The following is an 18,413-nucleotide window of genomic DNA, read 5'->3' on the forward strand; positions in this document are numbered from 1 at the left end:
ACCGTTCGCTCCCTCCCAGGGGGCCCAGCCCTTGACTTGTCAGTATTCACTAATTCATTCATGAAACATCTGTTGACTGCTTTGGGTAAGACGCTGAATTAGATGGGAGTCATTGCAGCCACATACAACAGAAGCCCTCCCCCAATGACACTGGCTTAAATGAGAGAGAAGCTCATTTCTCCCTGTTGGGAAACAGGCCTGAAGGCTGGTGGCCCCGGGGACCCACGCTCCTCCAGTGTCGCCGTCGTGAAGGGTCATCACCTCGCGGCCCAGAATGGCTGCTCCGGCTCCAGCCCTCCACCTGGAGGGTGCTGGGAGCCAGCTGGCCCATCCTGTTCACCCGCCAGGTCAGGCGCCCCGAACCCACGGCCCTCCTTCTCACGATAACCTGTAGGATTGTGTTGTGTGTGGGTCTCCCTGGACCGTGGTCTCCGTGAGGGCAGGCCGGGCGCCGGGGCCAGCGGCATCCCTCCTTGGGGCGCACGGCCGAGGTTTGCCCCGGACCCTGGCTCTTTCTGCTTGTCAGACTGGGCTGGTTTTTGTGGGTGGCGGTGAACGGGGCTTCTAAGGGAAGATGGGCCGGCTCCCAGCACACGGTAAAATTATGCTTTCTGCCTGATCTCCATTACTCTAATGGTGACCCATTTTGTCTGCCACACGCTGGGCCGTCTTCAAGATGACAAGTTGACAATGACTCCCATTGGGTCATTGCTGAGCACACAGAGCCCATTATAATGCTGGCTGTGGGACCCAGAACAGCTTGTGCGGGGAAGCAGGTGTCTGTCATCCCAGGGGCGCCGTCTCTTTGTCTGAACGCGTCCGCGGGCCCGGGGATGTCACCGCGCCCCGCCACCGCCCGGCTCTGTCTGCAGCCTTCCCCGGGCCTCCCGAAGTCTCCCCTGCTAGGGGCACCGGCCACTTTCCAGGACGTAGGCAGAATCCCCTCGCCCAGGATCTGGGAGGACGCGGGGCGACCCCCAAGCGGTGTCCTGGCGAAAGCCCTCATGAATTCGAGGAGGCACGTTTGTTTTGAGTTCCTGTGTCTAAATTATCCGTCCGTTACATGGAGTCACAGTACACGTGAAGATTGCTTATGTTTGCTTACGATTTTTCTGTGAGACGCCTGGAAAAAGCGTCTTGACGCGCGGAGAGGCCACAATGAGTTATGGGGTCAACACCCTCCCCCGCGGTTAGTGCCCAGCATCCCCCACCACCTGGCTGCACCTGCGCCCCTCAGACCCAGGGCTCCGCCTCCAGGAAGGTCTGGGTGCTATCGTACAGACAGCCTGATGGCCCCGCCTAAGCCCCACCTAAGCCAGCTCCCAGGGCCGAGAACACTGTCCCCCTCAGGGCCACCTTCTCCCCACTTGCCACCTGGGTTGGGTGCTGGCTCCCTGGTCAGGCCGCTCGGCCCCAACCTGCCTGCGGCCAAGTTTTCTTTAGGATCTGGGTGGACATACGAGACTCACATGCCGCGGAGAGGGCACCTCTATACCCGTTCACCTTATACACCTGCAGGAACAAGGCTGACTTAACGGCAAACTGTCTCTTTAATAAAGACGCTCTTACCAGAAAAACTACTGTAAAGTTTCTTTTAAAGTAGAAAAGGGAGGGGCGCCCCCGGGTGGCTCCGTCGGTGAAGCGTCCGACTTCGGCTCAGGTCAGGATCTCACGGTTTGTGGGTTCGAGCCCCGAGGCAGGCTCTGTGCTGTCAGCTCAGAGCCTGGAGCCGCTTCGGATTCTGTGTCTCCCTCTCTCTCTCTGCCCCTCCTCTGCTTGTGCTCTGTCTCTCTCTGTCTCTCAAAAATAAACGTAAAAAAAAAAATTGTTTAAGTACATAAATAAAAGTGAAGTTCAAAAGGAAACAAAAAGAGTGCATCAACCCAAATGAGAGCAGTGAGAAGCTGAACTGAACAGTCCTCATTTTCCAGCCCATGTACGGGATGGGCTTGCAGTCTTTCTTAATTAGTCCCAAGGACCCTGGTTTACAATTTCTGCTTCTCCAGACAAAAAGGCTCCTTGACGAAGTGAGCTGAGTTCAGAAGGTCACTCGACCCGCGCCAATGGCAGGGGGCGCCTCACGAGGGAGACCGGAAGGAGGCAGAAAGAAATTGGCCAAGATGCACCGGGCGCTGGGATGTCCTTGTTCTCAGAAGCAAAGTGAGCGTTCCAGAGTGACCGTGCATGCCTCCAGCGGTTGTCAAGAGATAATGGCATTTCTCAGTCAGGAGTCTGTCCAGGAGACCCCTCACCAAGTCGGGTCTCCCCAATGCCACCCCTCCTCGCCTTCCAGCAAGCCAGGGTGGGCACTCAGCACCCCAGGCGAGGGCCCTGCTCCTTCCCGCCCAACCGACTGGCCTTGACCCGAGTCCCCCAGGGCCCCTGGGTCTTTCCCCGTGCAGGCGTCCAGGAGGCAAATGGCTCTCCCGCCGTGTGCACGAAGGGTCAGCACTCTAAAATGTAGGATGCCTGCCGGGTGGCATCGTGATTATCTGTCCTGTGTCTTGTTTGCTCCAGGGTCCCCAGTGACGTCAACCAACCTAATACCCGGCTTGGTGGGTGGGGAGAGGTTTGCAGCTCCCCGGTAAGTAACTGGGGCCACCAGGCACCGACAGGCCGGCGCTGCTGGGTCGGCCACTGCTGAGGACTTCGGTGGCCAGCCGGTGGCCAGCCAGGAGGGGGGAGGAGCTCAGGCCAACCTTCACCTGATGGCCTCATCCTTCCTTGGAAGCCTGGAGGAGCCACTCTCGTCCGTCCCTTGATGTCTGCGGGTGGGGGAAAGGACAGTCCGGGCCTGGCCCAAACTAAGGAAGCATTCCTGGTGTGCACCAAGGAGAGCCTTGCTCCGGCGTGATGTCCTCGCACCTGCCACAGGACAGCGTCTTCCTCCTGCTCTGCCCGCCTGCCCACCGGTCGGCTGGTCTCGCTCTGGGTTCCCCAGACCCCCAAAGGCTCAACCACCACCTGACCCTGCTCAAAAGAGTTCTGTGTCCTGGGCCCAGGACCCGCGAGGGACAACAGGAGGGACCCTTTCTGAGACAGCGGTGTCTGTGGGATGTACGGGTACCCACGGCAACCAGGCTGGAGGCCAACACGCACCCCCCCACCCCAGGAGACAGCCCAATTTCCCTGGCCGGTTTGCCCCTTTTTACCAAGACAGGACAGGGGTCACCAGGCACCAGAGGCCACGAAGCCAGGCCCGCAAGCAGGCCCGCCCTCCCGCCATGAATGGCTTCTGAGGCTGAAGCCACACTCCAGCCAGGACGCACGTCTGCAGGGGAGGGGGATCCTGCTCCTTGCTCTACCTCACCCCTGCCCCAGGACCACCCAACCGGGCCTAGCTCGGACTGAGGGCTTGCCCAGGGGTGTGTGACACGGGGGGCCCCCGCCCCCTCCTTCTGCAGCGGGGGAGTGCTGCTTGTGGGTGGGGGCTTCACTCCTCTGCTTGGACCTGGGGTGGGGGGAGTGGGGGGTGGGGCCCACCACCGCAGCAATGACCCGGGCCATGGGATGTTGCGAGCTGTCCCCTATGGATTTCCGGGCTCCCCGTTCAGTATACGGGGGCTCTCAGAGGGGTGACAGAGGCTCTCCCATGGTGCAACGGCCCCAGTGGGGTGATGAAAACTTGTGGGGTGATGGGGGTTCTCTGCAGGGTGATGGGGCTCTGCAGGGGTGATGGGGGCTCTCTGCAGGGGTGATGGGTGTTCTCTGCAGGGTGATGGGGCTCTGCAGGGCTGATGGGGGTTCTCTGCAGGGTGATGGGGGCTCTCTGCAGGGGTGATGGGGGCTCTCTGCAGGGGTGATGGGTGTTCTCTGCAGGGTGATGGGGCTCTGCAGGGCTGATGGGGGTTCTCTGCAGGGGTGATGGGGGTTCTCTGCAGGGGTGATGGGAGCTCTCTGCAGGGTGATGGGTTTCTCTGCAGGGGTCATGGGGTTTCTCTGCAGGGGTCATGGGGCATCTCTGCAGGGGTGATGGGGCTCTCTGCAGGGGTGATGGGGATTCTCTGCAGAGGTGATGGGGCTCTGCAGGGGTGATGGGGGTTCTCTGCAGGGGTGATGGGGATTCTCTGCAGGGGTGATGGGGGCTCTGCAGGGGTGATGAGGGGTTCTCTGCAGGGGGATGGGGTTCTCTGCAGGGGTGATGGAGGCTCTCTGCAGGGGGATGGGGTTCTCTGCAGGGGTGATGAGGGGCTCTCTGCAGGGGTGATGGGGGTTCTCTGCAGGGGTGATGGGGGCTCTGCAGGGGTGATGGGGGCTTTGCAGGGGTGATGGGGGTTCTCTGCAGGGGTGATGGGAGCTCTCTGCAGGGTGATGGGTTTCTCTGCAGGGGTCATGGGGGTTCTCTGCAGGGGTCATGGGGCGTCTCTGCAGGGGTGATGGGGCTGTCTACAGGGGTGATGAGGGGCTCTCTGCAGGGGTGATGGGGATTCTCTGCAGAGGTGATGGGACTCTGCAGGGGTGATGGGGGTTCTCTGCAGGGGTGATGGGGGTTCTCTGCAGGGGTGATGGGGGTTCTGCAGGGGTGATGGGGCTCTCTACAGGGGTGATGAGGGGCTCTCTGCAGGGGTGATGGGGATTCTCTGCAGAGGTGATGGGGCTCTGCAGGGGTGATGGGGGTTCTCTGCAGGGGTGATGGGGGTTCTCTGCAAGGGTGATGGGGGCTCTGCAGGGGTGATGGGGGTTCTCTGCAGGGGTGATGGGGGTTCTGCAGGGGTGATGGGGCTCTCTACAGGGGTGATGGGGGCTCTGCAGGGGTGATGGGGGCTCTCTGTGGGGTGACAGAGGCTGTCCCGTGGGGTTTGGGGGCACTGTGCCTTCCCTGCCCCTCCAGCCACGCCACCGAACCACTCGCAGCCTCCTCTGCAGGAGCTGAGCTACCGCCCCGCCCGCCCCCCCCCGGGGGGGGGGCACTGCAGGGGGGAGGGGCGGAAGGCGGGAACCGAGCCCCGTGACGCTGCGCGCGGCATAAATAGCGGCGGCGGCAGCCGGGGCCGCGGACACGTCGAGGAGCCCAGCCGCCGCGCGCTTCCTCCCCGCGTTCCCGAGGCCGCGCGATGCGCTGAGCGCCCCGGGCTCTGCCAAACCCGACCGACCGACCGGACGCCCGCCCCCGCCGCCGCCGCCGCCCCGGGACCCCGCCCCCGCTCAAGGTACGGCGCGCCCCGGGGGGTGGGGCAGCGGGAGGCGACCCCTTCCTGCGGTCTGCGGTCCGCGCCCCTCCCGCACTGGGCCCTCCCGGGGCCCTTCGCCCCTCCCCAGCCCCCCGGCCCCCCACCCCCGGCCGCCCGACGTGCGCCCCGGGGCCCCGCTGCTCGCCCCACGCCCGCCCCGCGCCTTCCTTGCAGATGCCCCGCGGCTGCGCGCTCCTGCTCGCCTGGCTGCTATTCGCCGCGGCCCTTTCGGCCACCCCGGGGCTCGGGGCACCGGTGAGTGCGGGACGCGTCCCCCCGCTCCGGGGCAGGGGGCGCGGGGGCTGGGCAGCCGCCCGGGAGCGAGCGGGGCGGCGGGGGTCCTGCAGCCCAGGGCCGGGTCCCGCGGGAGCGCTCCCCGCTCCTCCTGGGGGGTTGGGGGGGGGGGTGGCCTCTGCCGGCGCACGACCGGCTCCGGGCTAGAAACCGGTGAAAGCTGGAGGCTGCCAGCAAATCTCATTTCATTCCGTCCAGGAGCGGGCCACCCACACGTGCCCTCCACCTGGCGTGTCCTCAGTGTGGCTTAGAGGCAAGTTGGGTGCACCGCGGGTTCCGGGCGGTGGCTCTAGAGTGAATTATTTGGTGAAGCCAGCAGTCCTGTTTTCAGGTCGAATATGGCAGATGTGGGGGCAAAGCAGGGATTTCCTGCAGCCCCGGGAAGCGTATGCCTTTTCCGGATTCCCACATCATGCGTGGAAAGCCTGGTGACCGGCCTTGAACGTGCGTCTCGCCTTAGCGCACTGTTGTGTGTGTGCTTGTAAATTCCGTGCCGGTCTGAAGCACCCCCGACAGCTTGCCACCGTGGGTTACCCTGACAGAAGCTGCCCTGGGGGCTCCCGTGAGCCCCTGCAGCCTGTACCGGCCCCAGTCTGGCCATCTGACCCCCTTTTCTCCCCCCCAAAGGTGAAGGAAAAGAGAGGCTGGACCCTGAACAGCGCCGGCTACCTCCTCGGGCCACGTAAGTGACAGTGCGCGACGCGCTCCGAGGGCTCTGCTCCTCCAACGCCCGGAACCACTTGTGCTGACCCTGCCCCTGAGATCCGCGGAGCCAGCCACACTGTGATGCTGACTCTCCGGTCTCAGTCAAGGGGAAGTGGGGGCTCCGTGAGGCTGTGAGCAGGAGGGGGGGGACAGCTGATTCCAGTAGTCGCTGCGTCCACAGTGGCGCCCCTTCCCGTGCCCCAAAAGGCAGGCCCGGCCACCAACCTCCTGCTCCCCCTTTATTTCTGTCCCTCAGCAAATGGGCAGATGCCTGGGGACCTCTGACCCCATCTGCCCCTTCTCTTTGCCTTGCTCTGTCTTGAACCTTGACCCGTCCTGCGGCTTGCGGCCAGGCAGACCCTGGGCACCCTCCCCTTGCCTCGTCCACCGCCCCCTTTCCTCAGGGCTGCCCCCGCCCCACCCCCAAACCTCACAGGGTGACCAGGGACCTGTGCATCGCCGCGCACAGCCTTGCCAGCCTCCGCTCTGGACATGTGCCCAAGCACCGTTCCTTCTGGAAGCCTCTCCCTCCTCGCCCTCCTGCCCTGCACCCCGACGTTGCCCGGGCTTCCCCAGGTCACAGCCCTTGAAGGCGGACCTTCCCTCGGGGCTCTGTTCTGGGTCCTCTCCCGAGTCCCTGCGCCTCCCTCAACACCCCCATCCTCCCTCAGCGTCACAAAGCACAGGCCGTCTTCGGCACTCAAGCCCCTCTCTCTGTCGTGTTTTTGGAAGCCCCGGATGGGAACTCCCAGATGGCCCCAGGACAGTTGAAACACGTTCGCCCCGTGCCCTGCTCCAAACCTGTCCCCTCGCCTGCGGGCCCTCCCCAGCCCACTGCCATCACCAGGACCCCTCGTGGCGCCCTGCTCTCTGGGGACGGACGGTCAGCCGTCCCGTGTGGCACAGGGCAGGACTCAGAGTGTTACAGCATGACCAAAATGCCCCGTTGGGAGGCGAGTGGCGAACAGGAAGAAAGCCGAGTGTCAGCCGGGGGCCCGGTGACCCACACGTATAGGTCTCCCGGGGCGTGACTGGGGCCGGGGCTGGTGGGCAGGGGTTTGCACCCGGCTGCACGGAGAGGCATGAGATGCCCACAGCCCTCACCCCGGGCCGTAAGTGGAAACGGGTCAGCTGGTCCGAGTCCCGACGTTCCCCCAAGGGGCCTGCCGGGCGCAGTCGGCCTCAGTAGCACTTTGTCTGCTTTGAAAGCTCAAATCTGGGCGGGTGGCCGATGGCAGGGCACTTGCACCAACTTGTGGTCGCCCACCAGGGTGCCAGGCCGCCCCGGGCCTTAGCTCTGCGCCACGAATACTCCAGCTGAACCGTGAGGCCGGGGTGGGGGGCTTGCGCGTGTGGGGAACACACTAGAACCCGGGCGTGTGGCTTCACCCGCAGCCATCAGTTCCCAGAACTTGCCAGGCTATGGGTGGACTACTACTGAGTGTCCCGTCCTTGACGTGCCACCGTGGGGACGCGGTGTAGCTTCAGCGCCTTCACGATGCAGAGAACCCGGTGGGTCTGGAGGTGCTGGGCCTTCACACGCCCCTCGTGTGGCAGCTGCTTGTGGAGAGGCCAGTGCTCGCTCCGGGCTGTGGGACTCCTGGCAGGAACAGGGGGCAGCAGGCTGGGCCTCCAGCTGGCCCCAGCCCCGAAGAGGACAGCTCTGCGACCTGCGGGCTGCGTGTGTCCCCTCTGTCCGAGTGGCACCTGCAGATTTTAATTATCCTAAAGGAGGGGACGAGGGAAGACCTTTCACCCTCCCTCCAATCGCTTACGCACTTGCAGTTTCAAATTTGCAGGCAGGGCTGGTTTGGGGACAGCCTTAGATCTTAAAAAGAAACAGAAACAAACCCTCCCCTGTTTATGAACTGCCTTCCGCAGCAGGAAAGGAGGCGAATAACTCGGTTCCCACCAGAGCAACTAGGGAGGAGCCCGCAGGGCGCGCTTAGCTCCTAACCCCACCGTGAGAATACAGACCTCCTGCCGCAGAGGGTTGTCTGATCGCCTGGGGGATGCTTCCGGAAACACAGGCACGGAGAGGACAGAGACGAGCCAGCCGGCCGGGGCCACAGGCAGCGTCTCTGGGTGCTCTGGTCTCCGGTCAAAGGCAAGGGCAGGTCCCCGTGCGGTCCTGTCGCTGCAAGTGGGTTGGCCTCGCCTGCGGGACGGACAGACGGGCTCAAAGGGCTCGTTTCCCCGAGCCCTTTGGGACCCTGAGCTCCGTCCCTCGGGAAGCACCTCGTCTCTGTGCTTCTGGCCCGGAGGAAAGGAAGGCCGTTCATCGGAGATCTTCGCTCGTGGTGCCTCAGAATGTTGAAACGGCGTCCGTCAGGAAGATGTGAGTCCTGAGTCAGGACCCTTTTACCATCAAGGTGGCGTCTCTGTCCAGCTGGGTCACCAGGAGGTGGACATCCAGACGGGTTCGTGGGTGCGCCCCGTTCCGCCAGCGCGGGCCGCGTCCCGGCCGCTGCTGCAGACGGCGGGGCCCTGACCCGGCTCCAGGCGCCACGCGAGGGTCGCCCTGCTTCTTCCCGCGTGTCGTGCCACGAACTCCGGATGGACTCCGGCTCTGGAGGAAGGGGTTCCTTTCGTCTGGCTCGGCCTGCTCAGCCCCCACAGCCTGCCCCCGTCGCCCCTTCACCTCCGCTGCCTCGTCGCCCCGAATCAGGCGCCTGGCCCCCCGCTGGACGCCGGGTCAGGACCTCCTGCTCTCTTCCCGAGTTTCTCGAGGGGTCGCTCTGCTCGCAGTCCCTCGTCTCACACCGCCCAGCGCACACGAGCGCGCGCGTGTGCACGCACCCTCAGCCCCCCTGCTTCCCCTCCCTCTCCCCCTCTGCCGCTGTCCCTGGCTGTCTCTGGCTGCCTGGCTCCAGTCCAGCTGCCACAGAGGTCTTTGAAAGATAAGTCTGTTTTCAGGGACACAGGACCCCAGCCCCTGCGGTGTCCCCGAGAGACACTCAGCTCGGGCGCCGGCGCCCCTGGGACCCCCCCCCCGGACGCTCCCCTCGCTGCACCTGCGGGCTGTGCGCCCCCTCGCTCCCCTCCTGTCTGGGTGGGCTCCCCCCTCCGGCAGAGTGCCAGCACCTGGGGGAGATCGTGCCTCTGGCCCTGGCACGAGTCCCTAGCTCCACAGAGAATGATCTTCCTGCTTCTATGGTTTCCCCCTGCCGTGGCTTTATTTTTACCGTGTGTGTTAGATTATACGCAGCCAGCGCGTCCTTCTCTGGGGCTGGGGCATGTGTGACTGTAGGGACGACGGTCAGGTGCTTTCCTCTCTGCGCACAGATGCCATTGACAACCACAGATCGTTTCAGGAGAAGCCTGGCCTCACTGGCAAACGGGAGCTCCCGCCCGAAGACGAAGCAAGGCCAGGTGAGCGAGCTGTGGGTCACATCTCCGTCCGCCACTCCCAGGGCACGCAGGCCCCTTGGCCTTGACCTGGCTCTCCCCCCGCCCCCCCCCCCCCCCGCCGCCCTACCTCCCCGCGGTGCTGAGCAAGGCCCTGCGGGGCGGGAGGGGTCACGGCCAGTCTGTTGACTTCCAGATGCCCAGGTCTCCGCAGACGGAGAGGTGAGGCGCAGACCACCGTGGGGCAGGTTTTGCAGATGCGGATTCTTTCTGTTTCCTAGGAAGCTTTGCCAGGCCGCTTTCCGAGAATGCTGTTGTGCGCACGATAATTGAGTTCCTGACTTTCTTGCGTCTCAAAGGTATGTGAAGTATTACTCATTAAAAAAAATTTTTTTTAACGTTTATTTTTGAGAGAGAGAGAGAGTGCGTGTGAGCAGGGGAGGGGCAGAGAGAGAGGGAGACACAGGATCCCAAGCAGGCTCCAGGCTCCGAGCTGTCAGCACAGAGCCTGACTCGGGGCCCGAACTCACGGACTGTGAGATCATGACGTGACCTGAAGTCCGACGCTTAACCGACTGAGCCATCCAGGCGCCCCAAAATATTACCAATTTTAAAGGCCACCTCTTGGAACCCCACACACGTGAAAAACCGGCCAGAAAGGGCTCCCGTAGAATTCCCTTGGGGAGTACGTAGCTCCCCCCCCCCCCACATTCCCATCGCCAGTGTTGGTCGGAATTGCTGGTGGTCCCAGCACTGTCCCCGGAGAGGGACCCTCGACAGGAAGCAGGGGAGAGGGAGGCCCCAGGTCCCACTCACTCGGCTGGGGCGACACTTGGTGTCACGGCAACAACTCCTGTACATTGTAGGGGCCACGGCCCCTTGTAGGCCATCATAAACCGTCTTGTCAGCCCGGTGAATTAGTTCGCCCGTATATCCGATTCCAGTCTTTCTTTCCGCAGCCTTCCCGTAGGACAGGCTGCCCTTCCGTCTGATGACCTCCATCCTAGGTCTGGTGTCTTCCGGGGGTACCACATGCCACGAGGCCTCCCTGGGGGCCCGTTTCAGCCTCGCGCCTCTGCCTTGTGTGGTCACGCGGGCGACAGTGAGCAGTGACTGCCTTCATCACACAACCCCGGGGGTCACACTGCTCGCCGGAAGGCGCCAGGACAGAGGACAGAGGTGGCAGTGCCCTGGGAGCGGAGCACAGGGGACAGGGACCGGGGACAGCAGGGGACACGGTTGTCATGTTTTGCACTTTACGGTTTGTTGTGAGTTTGGCAGGACTTGGCCAGGACCAATTCCTGGGTCGTGTTTCGGTCTGTGTGCTTTCTGGCTGCGCGGGTGGCCGGGGTTGGAGGGGTTCAGGTGGGTGTGGGAGGGAGGAGGTCAGAGGCCTGCGGCTCCTTCCTGAGAACCGCCCGTGGGCAGGGGGACCGTGGAGGACGCGGCAGTCCCAGAACCCAGAACCGAGTTCGCTCCGTCGGAGCCCCGCCGAGCGCGCGGAGAGCTCCTGCCGGAGAACATCTGGTGGTGACTTTTCCAGCAAGGGGCAGACGGACTCTTCCAGGGGCTTCCCGTTCTCTGCTCCGTTACGTTTCGAATTTTGTCACACGCAACTGCATTAGGGGACACCGCTTTTTATTACCCCAACGCGGATTACACGCCTTTAAATCACGGTTTAAAAAGTCTGACCGTTTCAGATGCATAAGAGGCGTGAGACTTAACGTCGGTAAAGGGTGCGGAGTGGGATGGGGTGTGCCCGATCTCGGGTGTGATCCTGGGAGACCCCCGGGGAGCGGCCGCAGCGGCTCGGGCGTGTGGGCTTGGAGCGCCCGCTCTCTCTGGGGCTCTACCCAAGCGCGTTCCTTCTTTGCAGAGGCCGGGGCCCTGGGGTTCCTGCCCGACCTCCCGCCCGCAGCCTCCGCAGAAGACTGGAAACAGCCCTGAGGAAGCCCTCGGGAATGTTCCTCCGCACGATGTCGCTTACGGCCAAACTCGGCCACGACGGATGGTGTTGTGCCAACTTACGTGGGGTGGCCAGTCCTGTCTTCTCTGCCCTGATGCTGTGCCGTGTTATTGCTGTTAAGATTTTTTTTTCCCGTTTGATAATTATTTTGAGTGGCAAAATAAAAGATAGCAACCGCTTTCGATGGTCATTTCCGTGTGTCTGTCTTGTCACCCCTGCCACCGGGGTGGGGGGGGCAGGGGGGGCGTTTAAAAGATAAAGCCTGATTAGAATCCCGTGCATCAGATGAGTTTTAAGCCCAAATTTTACCGTCCAGAGCGTCTGTGACACACCGTCTCTTGTCATGGCGAGGGAACGTGTCCAGGGAGCACAGAGTTATCTCCGTTTTCGGCCGAGTACAACATAATTACACAGGTGGGTCTGTTACCGACACAAACACAAAACAGAACCGAACCCCTGCCCGCAGGGAGCTGGTGCTTTGAGAGATGGAAACAGAAAGCCTAGGGCACCCCTGAACATGGTAGATGAGGGAATTCTCCGGTGCTGGCGAAGGTCCCGGGTGAGGAGGAGGAGGGAGACCCAGCAGGGCGACGTGGGGTTTGACAACCGTGTTGAAATCACGCGGCCGGGGTACGGAGACCGGTCAGGAGACGTGTGGGGTTCAGTGCTGCGGGAGGGACAGCTTGTGGGGAGAGCACTGCCAGAGAGGCAGGGCGGGGAGGGTCTCCGGGGCAGAAACAAAAAGGTCCCACGGAAGGTGACCGAAAGGTCTCGGAAGATCCGAGAAGAAACTGGATGGAGATCCCCAGCCTGTTACATTAAATGGCAACTCGGGACTCTTTAGCGTTTGCCAGGGCAGCTGCGTGGGCACCACCGGGGTACCCAGGCGACCCGCAGAGTCTGGAAGCCCACCGCGTCCTTCCGGCTCCCCCGGTGACTGCCACACGCAGCCACGCGTGAGAATTGCCACCTAAAGACATGCCTGTAGGCTAGTCATCCAAGCCGCGCTGGCGGGCACAGAGCCCTCGCGTCCCTCCCGGACTCCGTGAGGCCGCCATCCCCCAGACCCCCAAGCTGGGCCCCACGGCCCCTGCCACTTCCAGGTGGTTCCACGACCCCGTCAGCCCTTCCCGCCCCTGCACGTGCCGGACTTGGACCCAGGTTGTCCTCTCCCAGCTCAGGGCGGGAACACGGCCACCAGGCCGTCTCCATGCCGGGCCGGGCCATATCCCCGCCCCTCACTATCCTCCTCCTCCTCCCTCTCTCCCATTCATTTCCCTTTTGTTCTCTCAGACTTGCGCCGGGCTCGTCAGAACCCGGGCCACCAGGCCCGTCTTCAGGGCGTCCGATCCAGGAGAGCCGGGCGGGCTGTGATAAGGTCCCCTCCCTAAGGAATGTGGTAAAAAGAGATCGCAAGATAAGGGAAGGCAACGTGGCTCTGTGCATAGGTGACGTCCCTCACGACCCTGTAACAAGACAGCACCCAATCCGACCGTACGTCTCTCCAAGGTACCCACATATGGGAGATGAGAAAGTAGAAAATGCATAAAAGGCTACACCCCACGGCGGTGTTCGGGGTAGTTTCTCTGAGGTACAAACCCTCTGAGCCTGTGCCGGCAGGAACAAAGTTGCTTCCTGGGAAGGAAAGCCTCGGTGTCACGACTCTCCGTGCGAGAATCCTGCTATGCTTCCCGGGGGCTCGTGTCTGGGATCTGGAGACGGTGCGTTTCCAACCGCTTTGCCACCGGGGTACGAAGCTCGGAGCACCGGGACAGGCAACCTTGCCTGGGGCCAGCGGACCAGACCACTTGATCCGCAGACTAGCCCTCGCGGGGCGCCAGGGTCAGGACCCCGTGTGTGCGCGATGGAACCCGTGAGGCCCAGGAACCGGCTCCGGGAGCACAGGGTGTCAGACTGGTAAGCACCCGGTTCGTCCGTTCTGGTAGGCCTGCCCCGAGAGGCAGGAGGGGAGCCTGACACCTCCCAGAGTCGCCTGAGCAGTTCATAAGGAATAAGGAACAAAGCTGCGACTCTGAGCCGCTGGGCGGTGGGTCGGAGTCGCCGTGTGACTGTGCGTGGGGACTTCTCTCTCATTCATTTCCTGGGTCAATGACTATGCTAATTGGAGCCAACTGTCCCTGGTTGGTCTACCTCAAACTTTGTCTCCTAGTTTTCATGGGTGAAAAGTGATGGCTAACTTTGTCCCGTAGTTTTGATGGGTGATGGTTAAGATAGCTTTCAAAGTCTTTGGTAACCTGAAACAGTAAACTTTTGCCTGAGTGATAAATTGGGATTGAGTTCATTGGATACCTAATGAGATAAGAGGCTAAAGCACTAATTACCAGATGTAGGTTTGTGCTTCTGATTTACTGCGAAAAAGAACTATTTGGGTCTTACAAACGTGCTTCGTGGTTTATGAAGATTTTACTGTGGAAAATCTGCTTTGTGCTTAGTTGAGACATCTAGCGTCTTAAAAAAAAAAAAATTCTGATGTAACAGTTCACAATTGGTTACTGCTGACCTTTCACTGGAGACTAAGGTTCCTAAGAGTTAAAATCCTGCTAAATGTAATTAAGACTGATAAAAATAAGGAAAGTAAGTCTGTATGTAAAAAAGTAGGAGATAGGTAAGAAAGATATAAAAAATGAAAATACATTTATTTTTGAGAGCGAGTTTGAGCAGGGGAGGGGCAGAGAGGGAGACACAGAATCCGAAACAGGCTCCAGGCTCCGAGCTGTCAGCACAGCGCCTGATGAAAGGCCCCAACTCATGAACTTCGAGATCATGACCTGAGCTGAAGTCGGACACTTAACTGAGCCCTCCAGGCGTCCCTGAAAATGTATTTTTTGTTGAAGGTAAAAGAAAGTAATTTTGTCCTAACTGAGATGGTTGTTTGGAGTAAAAGGGCTTAGGTCGACATCTGAAAGCAAAGCAAAGTTGTAGAAGGTTTGGGAAGGGAAACCTTTAGAAAGAAATTTTATATGTGGCCAGGACGGACGAAGGTTGAAATGAATGGATTTTAAAAGTACGCTGCTCTAAGATTAAAATTCTGCTTTACTCTCTATTAAAAAGGCAAAGTTTTCTTGGATTGTTTGTATGCTTTTGATTTAAAAAAAAAAAAAAAGTGAACAAAGGATGTTCCCCCCTTTTGTCTGCCCAAAAAGATGGGGGAAAAATATACGATTTTAACTGAAGGGCAGGACGGCAGGACAGCATGCCCTTTTGAGTTGTTTTACTCAAGCCTTGGTTGAAATTGCCCCTCCTCTGATCTAAAGGTTGGGGAGACGGTGACGTCCTCGCTGCCAGCCTCCAAATGCTCCGTACCTGTGTTCTTTCTAGCACGGGAGTGGATGCCTGGGCCGGATGAGGGCTAGATAACGACATATATAAAGGGCTTTTCCTGGGATACACAGGAGCCATCTTGCTACACTTAGCCCAGTGTCCGCCAATTTGGAAACACCTAGATACTCTAAAATGGATATCCACATGCCTGGAACGTGTTTACGTGGGCGCTGCTGAAAAAAGGCAAGGGAGTAGACCTCGACTTTGGCCCTTTTAGCCCCTTGACGACCCATTTTATCCTTACAAAAAACCATGGTTTTCACCAGCCTTTTAAAATATATTTGTAAAGAGGCCAAAATAAAATGACGGTGTCCTTCTACAACCAGGGAAGGCTTACTGGGTCACGGTCAATACCCCCAAAGTCCCACAGGCAGAAAACGGCGGTATAGGAGAAATCAGGGAGACAAGGTCAGCTCTCGGAGGTAGGGTCGAGCCGGGGTAAGAGCGACTTGCTCCCAGCACCTCCCGAGACTGACAAAGTTTTTGGCTGCCCGTCGAACAGCCAGCCAAAACTCAGGGCCAGGAGCTGTGGCTTCTCCTGGCCCGCTGCGGCAAATTAAGATAAGGGACGCCTCTTCTCTTTTTCCCTTATAGACGGGCATATTCCCCAGCCAAGGCCGACACTCCTTTGGGATGCGTTCTGAAAAATCGGGTTGATCTTGATCTATAAACTCCGAAGAAAAAGCAACTCATTAATTGTCACGGGGCTGGAGGTCCTGCAGGGAGTTTGCTGTTTCCTACGGGGACCCGGCAGTTCGACCCCAAGATCCTAACTGGGACTACGACCATCTCACTGAGAAATGGTATCGCCCCCCGTTTCCAGGCTGGTGCTTTAGGGAAACTAAGGAGGTCTAAGGGTAAGCCCTTAAATTATGCTAAATTAGCCACTGTTTCACCAACACAGAAGGAGAGCCGGATGGCCTTCCTGAAGAGGTTGAGGGAGGCTCTCATTAAATATATCTCCCCTGACACCCCTGAGGCGGAGATGATTTTAAAGGACACATTTGTCACTCAATTGGCCCCAGATATTCAGAGGAAGCTGCAAACAGGGGCAGTTGGTCTGGAAGGGACCCAGGAGGGGCTCTTACGAGCTGCCAATCGGGCACATTACAACCGAGATTAAAAACAAACAAACAAAACCAGTAAGCGGGCCATAAGAAAAGTCTGAGGCCTTAGTCGTGGCCTTACACGCTATGTCAGACCAGACTTCCCGAGGTCCTGGCCCCAAATGCCACCCACTTATGTGGCCAGTCTCACTGGAAACGAGACTGCCCTCAGAAGGGACAACAGCAGTCAAAGCCCCACCAGCCATGCCCCTTGTGTGGAGACAGTCACTGGAGGTCTGAATGCCCTCGGGGACCTCTATCTGCGAGGGCTCAGATAACCAGTGTCCCTGGCAGGGGACTGATGGGGGCCCGGGGCTCTTCGGGGTGGCTCGACTGCCTGTCGGAAGCCCGGAGCCTCGGGTCACTCTGGAAAACTCAGGTAACTAAAAGTCCGGTTCATTTCCTTCTTGGTCCCGAGGCCACCTTCTCTGTCCTCCTTTCCACTCCAGGCCAACCCTCCAAATGCAGCATGACGATGAGGGGCATCTCTGGGAAACTCATAACTACATTTTTCTCTCGGCCCCTGGGATGCATAGGGGGAAAACTAATTTTTTTCTCATTCTTTCTCGATAAGACCAGAGAGCCTTACTCCCTTGCTAGAAAGGGACATTATAACTAAATTGGAGACAATGGAGCCACTAACTCCAGGACAGATAAACAATGACGTGAGTTTGGGGGAATTACCGGATATTGTAGGCTAGAGACATCAGGGTTCAGAGAATAGCTTGCCCGCCGTATCAACTATTAAAGGAGACTCCATCCCACCCACCCTCCCAAGGAAATCAGCCGGGGTCTGCCTCGTGGACACTGCCTCCTGCCCTCGGGATGGTTACCGACAGAGCAGGGCAACGACCATCACCGGGCTCACAGAACCGAAAGAGCATTCAAGTCCTGCATCGGGCCTTTCATTTAGGGAGAGAGAAAACTCGCCAAGTGGCCCAAAGGATGTTTCCTGGGAAAAACTTGTCAAGGACCGTTCAGCACGTAATATCAGCCTGTGAAGTATGTCTTAGAAACAACCTCTCAACCACAGGCCGGCAGTCAAAGAATTGGAGGCTCTCGGGAAAGATCGGCAATTAGATTTCACCCCTATGCCCAGGTCAAAGGGGTTTCAACATTTGTTGGGATGGGTTGATACTCTTACTGACTGGGTGGAGGCCTTCCCCTGCAAGGCAGAAAAGGCGCAAGAAATAACACAAGGTCTGCTGTAGAAAATAACACCCGGGTTTGGCTTACCCAAAAATTTACCAGTTAACAATGGTAAACGGCTGCCGTTACGACTCTTTTTTCCAGTAAGACTCCGGGCTTACTGCGCCTCCGTTACCCGGGTTATGAGAGCGTCCCTGACATACGTTGTTTCAATATAACCGGTAATTGTCGCAGAGTCTTAGGACTGATGGATGACATTCGGGCATCATTCGGGGATCTAAATGAGATAGGCGATCTACCCTAAGGCAACAGATGCGGGCCTCGGCTCTGCCCTGACCACCTTACACCATTGGGTCAGGGAGCGACTACCTGTGAGTCCGGCCACAGATGCTCACCCCTTTAAACCAGGCGATGCTGTGTGGGTGGCGGGGTGGGATGTCCAACCCCTGAACCCCTCTGGAGGGGCCCGTTCACCGTCCTTTTGTCACCCCTCCTGCAGTAAAGGTAGACGAGGTGGATCCCTGGCTTCGCCGCAGCGGAGTGAGGCCGGCATCTCAAAACTGGGAGTCCCTTCCTGATCTATCGATGCCGCGAAAGCTGACCACACGGAAGAAGCAGCCCGCCGCTCCAGAGGCTCTGGGAGACCGCAGCCCTGCTTCAGTCATTCTGGAAGCTGACTGATCTACGCACGGCAGAAGCTTGAGGAATCACGGTCCAACGAAACAAAAGACCGTCCTTCTTTTTTTTTTTTTTTTTTAATTTTTTTTTTACTTTTTTTAATTTTATTTTTGAGACAGAGAGAGACAGAGCATGAATGGGGGAGGGTCAGAGAGGGAGACACAGAATCTGAAGCAGGCTCCGGGCTCCGAGCTGTCAGCACAGAGCCCGACGTGGGGCTGGAACTCACGAACCGCGAGATCATGACCTGAGCTGAAGTCGGACGCTCAACCGACGGAGCCAGCCAGGTGCCCCAAGAGAGAGGTTTCTGTTAGCGCTCACCTTCCCTTGGTGGATAGGATGCTTCGTTGGTACCAACACGGGGGATCAATGGCCATGGGAGGCTAGAGAATTCGATCCCTGCGAACCTTATAGCGGAACAGAATACCCCAGTCCTACGACCGGGGTTTGGTTCCTCAAAACCTCAATCGAATTGGAAAAAAAAATGCCTTGCCCGGTAGGGAAGGAAGTTCACGTCTCTGTTGGAAACTTAACACAGCTAGCCCAAAGATTTGATAACTCAACCACCCGGGAAACCCAAAGGTGGGGGGGACCCCCAGATCACCTTGAGCCGGATCCCCACACCTCGTCTAACTTTTCTCATCTCCGAGAGGC

General features: G+C 59.3%; 1 protein-coding gene across 1 annotated transcript; it reads left to right on the plus strand.

Annotated features, from left to right (window-relative positions):
- The first annotated feature begins 5,345 nt into the window (after positions 1-5,345).
- On the plus strand, positions 5,346-11,656 carry GAL (galanin and GMAP prepropeptide). The gene is made up of 5 exons (XM_030333280.1): positions 5,346-5,426; positions 6,093-6,147; positions 9,456-9,542; positions 9,800-9,877; positions 11,395-11,656. Exons 1-5 carry the CDS (start codon positions 5,346-5,348, stop codon positions 11,463-11,465), a joined length of 372 nt encoding a protein of 123 aa, XP_030189140.1. The 3' UTR covers positions 11,466-11,656.
- Positions 11,657-18,413: the final 6,757 nt, after the last annotated feature.

The sequence above is a fragment of the Lynx canadensis genome, chromosome D1 (assembly GCF_007474595.2).
Source record: "Lynx canadensis isolate LIC74 chromosome D1, mLynCan4.pri.v2, whole genome shotgun sequence".
In the NCBI taxonomy this organism is placed as follows: Eukaryota; Metazoa; Chordata; class Mammalia; order Carnivora; family Felidae; genus Lynx; species Lynx canadensis.

Bases quoted from the DNA above. Each gene is read 5' to 3' on its own strand.
- GAL (XM_030333280.1), top strand. From the start codon at position 5,346: ATGCCCCGCGGCTGCGCGCTCCTGCTCGCCTGGCTGCTATTCGCCGCG. The intron at 6,148-9,455 runs GTAAGTGACAGT...CTCTGCGCACAG, and splicing joins CGGCTACCTCCTCGGGCCAC to ATGCCATTGACAACCACAGA. The intron at 9,543-9,799 runs GTGAGCGAGCTG...TCTGTTTCCTAG, and splicing joins CGAAGACGAAGCAAGGCCAG to GAAGCTTTGCCAGGCCGCTT.